The sequence below is a fragment of the Phyllostomus hastatus genome, unplaced genomic scaffold (assembly GCF_019186645.2).
Source record: "Phyllostomus hastatus isolate PE091 unplaced genomic scaffold, TTU_PhHast_1.1 phas_contig_40, whole genome shotgun sequence".
Lineage (NCBI taxonomy): Eukaryota > Metazoa > Chordata > Mammalia > Chiroptera > Phyllostomidae > Phyllostomus > Phyllostomus hastatus.
In genome coordinates, this window is record NW_025333872.1 from 44,231,974 (window position 1) to 44,235,676 (window position 3,703).

The 3,703-nt window shown below is 36.2% G+C and overlaps 1 protein-coding gene across 1 annotated transcript; it reads left to right on the forward strand.

Moving 5' to 3' along the window:
- Nucleotides 1-319: 319 nt before the first annotated feature.
- Nucleotides 320-575, forward strand: LOC123822119 (guanine nucleotide-binding protein G(I)/G(S)/G(O) subunit gamma-5-like). The gene has a single exon (XM_045844042.1). The coding sequence runs from the start codon at nt 320-322 to the stop codon at nt 524-526; it is 207 nt and encodes a 68-aa protein (XP_045699998.1). The 3' UTR covers nt 527-575.
- Nucleotides 576-3,703: the final 3,128 nt, after the last annotated feature.

The window sequence follows — 3,703 nt, forward strand, 5'->3', positions numbered from 1 at the left end:
GGGATTGCCTGAGAGAGTGGGGAGCTGGGTGGAGAGGGGAAAAGGGGAAAATTGGTGCAACTTTAATAGTATAAACAATACAATATAATTTTAAAAATGAAAATAAAAGTTAAAAAACCCTCTAGGAAAAGCCACAGACTTGATTAGGTATTAAGCACACTCCTTGGTCTAATCATTGCAATTAGTAGTAATGTAAAACATTTGGCTCAAGTGCTTACCTTTAGAGCACATGATTTGAAAATAGAGCAACTGGCTTCACTCCCCTGCCGCCTGGCCTCGCGGACCCACTACCAACAAATCGGCCTATCTTGCATGCACCATGTCTGGTTCCTCCAGTGTCACCGCTGTGAAGAAGGTGGTTCAACAGCTCCGGCTGGAGGCTGGGCCCAACCGCATGAAGTTTTCCCAGGCAGCTGCAGATTTGAAACAATTCTGTCTGCAGAATGCTCAACATGACCCCCTGCTGACTGGAGTATCTTCAAGTACCAACCCCTTCAGACCCCAGAAAGTCTGTTCCTTTTTGTAGTGAAATGAATCTTTGAAGGTGTTCTAAACCACTTTTCATGAACCAGTGAATATTCAAAGAGAGCTAAATTCGAAGCTTATACAAAAACCTTATTCCTGTAACACGTGCCACACTATACAAACTTCTGCTTTGTCAGTGCTTAACATCTACCTCTCTGAATTTTCATGAATTTCTATTTCACAAGGATGATTATTTTACATACACTGAGAGCAGCATTCAAATAAATACTTAGTATAAAAAAAAGAAAATAGAGCAACTTAGTTATTTCCACCTAAGTAGTATGGATCATAGAGGCGGTACAAAACTGGCCTCAGAGGAGCATTTTTGTGTCGAGGCAGCTATTCTAGTACAACTGGATGAACTGCACAGAAGAGCAAGCCTTGCTACGTGATGTATATTGTCTTAGACATTTATGAATAGATAAATGGGCCCACTGGGGTATCTATGGGATTATAGAGAATAGAGGTAATGGAAGAGAATAGTAGGAAACAATTAAATATAAGTTCCTACTTATATAGTAATTATTTCAAGTGTCATACTGACTTTAATTAATTAGCTCACAAGTAGAACAAACCAGAATAGTTTTAGAGAAAAGTAAAACTAAAGGCCCTATGACTTCGATTAAATTTAGTTTTAAATCCTAGCTCTAGTAATCATTTCACTCTATATGTGTACCCCTTGGAGGCTTAGCCTGGAAAATCAGCAACCCCTGCAGAGCAGAAGACAACAGCCCAGACCTGACTAATGGTCACAGGGTTGGGACCTCATGCAGGCTAAACACATCTTGACCTAAGTTATTCTTCAGTTCCTGAGCCCTAAGGTAGAACCACCTCCCTGGCTACTTTCCCATTAGACTCTACAGGGTGAAACCCAAAATGACCTCAGGGTTGTTCTGAAGACCCAAAGAAATGATTCATTACCTTTAACTTACCACTGAGCAATGAGCTCCAGGCACAACCCTGAACCTCTAACCTACAGTTTCTTGTGATTTTGCCCTACATAATCTGTAACCCACATGGCATTGAGGAGTCCTGGTTTTTTGAGCATTAGCTTTTTATTCTTCTACAATAAAACAGCCAATATTTCTCCACTGTGATTCACAGTGATTAATGTTTGGCTGTGCTAGAGCCAGGTGGATGAAGACTTTCTGTTCTGTAACAGAAAGAACTTGAGAAAGTTAGGGCATTGTGGAAGTTTCTATGTGGAAAAAAAGTTTTTTCAAATTAAGGGATTATTATAAGTAGATATTAAGACCAAGAAAGTCACATGAGAAAAAGGAAAATGAATGGATATGCTATAACTAAATACAAGGAAGAACAAGAACCTAGCAGGAGGTAAGTTGGCTGAAACCTTGTCCTAAAATGGAGAGGATTTCTCTTCTCTCATTGGAGTGTTATGGTAAGAGCTTTGTTTTTGGAATCAGAGAGACCTGGATTTGAATATTGACTGTATCATATATTAGTTGTTTGGAGCTAGAAAGATGCATACTTTATGAATCTGTTTCCTCACTTCTGCCATTGAGTAATAATAGCTTGCATATTTTTTTTTTGGTAAGATCCTTCATCAAACAACCAGGCTTCAGTTTTGATATGTGACAGAGGTAGCACTGCAGATCAGTAGGGAAACAATTGATTGTCTAAAAATAGAGAAAAAAGGAAGTTGGAAACTGATTTTATGCCATAAACAAAACACAATTACAGATTAATTAAAGAGTTCTAGTGAAAGGCAAAACCCAAACACTATTTAGATATAATATTGAGTAACATTTTCATAATTTGGGGGGTAAAGAAAGATTTCTCAAACTGATACAAGAAGAATTAAATATAATATAATACACTGAGAAATTCTTTGACATTCAGAATTAGGAGTTTATGTTTATTAAAAGATGAGGTATCTCTCTATACATCCACCAACTTGACAAATTTTAAATTGAACAATAATAAAATGATTCAGACATGAAATAATGGGAACTTGCATGCATTCCTGGTAGGAAAATACATTTCCAACTTCTTTAGAAAATAATTTGCATCAACTGAAAAAGACAAAGTATGAACCTAGGGTTTATATCCTGGGTATTTCTCTGGGAAACTTATGCAAATATTAAATTATATGTGCAAAAAAGGTTAAGAGTGGCATTTTTCATGATAGCTTAAAGCTAGAAACAACTCAAATGTCTATAAATAAACATATAAATTATAGAATACTGAATGATTTACAAACATGAAAATGACTAAATTATAACTACACACAATAACATGGTTGAATCTTACAAACAAAATGCTGAGCACAAAAAGGCAGACACAAATGAATACACATGCTACGATTTACTTCATAAACTTTTCTAGAACAAGCAAGGTTAAACTTCTTTATTTGGGGATATGTACATAAACAGTAAAAATTGAAAGAATAAGGGAGAAATTATTTTAAAAAGCAGGTTTAGGGTTATGGCCAGGATCAGGGAGGGACACACAAGAGCTTCTAGGCTTCTGGCAATATAATTTTTCTTTTTCATTGTTAAATAATCTGAATCCTGTTTTGTTTATGATAAAATGCTCAAGGTAATATTTTATATGATTTCAGATTGGGAGATCTCCTAATCTAATGGTGCTTTCATAATCCACATTTGTATACACATTGAATATTCTCTTTTCTCCTCTATATTCACTTTTCACCTTTGTCCATCCTGAGATGCTGACCTTTATGGATCAATAAAAATCTGCCTTGTTCAATAGTTTCTTATGGATTTGACCAAGAAAAGGTTCCAGTAGGAATGAGGGTAATGCCATGCTACTGGTCCCCCTGCTTTTTTATGACCCCAGGTTCCTAATATGTAGTTCTTTCCTATAACTTTTCCCACTTTTCCTATTACTACTTAACTGTTGTTCCCATTCCTTGCCTTTAGGAGTGGTAATGCCACCTTCTGTTTCTTGCTCTTGAGTGTTCTATTGCTCCTTGTTTTCCTTAATCCTGCTCATACCTTTATAAATAGCCTCTTCATTGAACTCCACTCAAATGCTATATTTGGGTATGGTAGTTAGTATTCTTCCAATCAGTTTTCTGACTGATCTAATACCTTTTTTTCCCTGTTAGAATAAATGGAAAAAAATGTTTCTTAAGACTTTACCTGAAATCCCAGATTCCAAAAATACCCACTGTTAATGCTTTATGATTTGGCAA

What these genes read in the sequence shown, in the direction of transcription:
- LOC123822119 (XM_045844042.1), top strand. Translation starts at nt 320, where the DNA reads ATGTCTGGTTCCTCCAGTGTCACCGCTGTGAAGAAGGTGGTTCAACAG.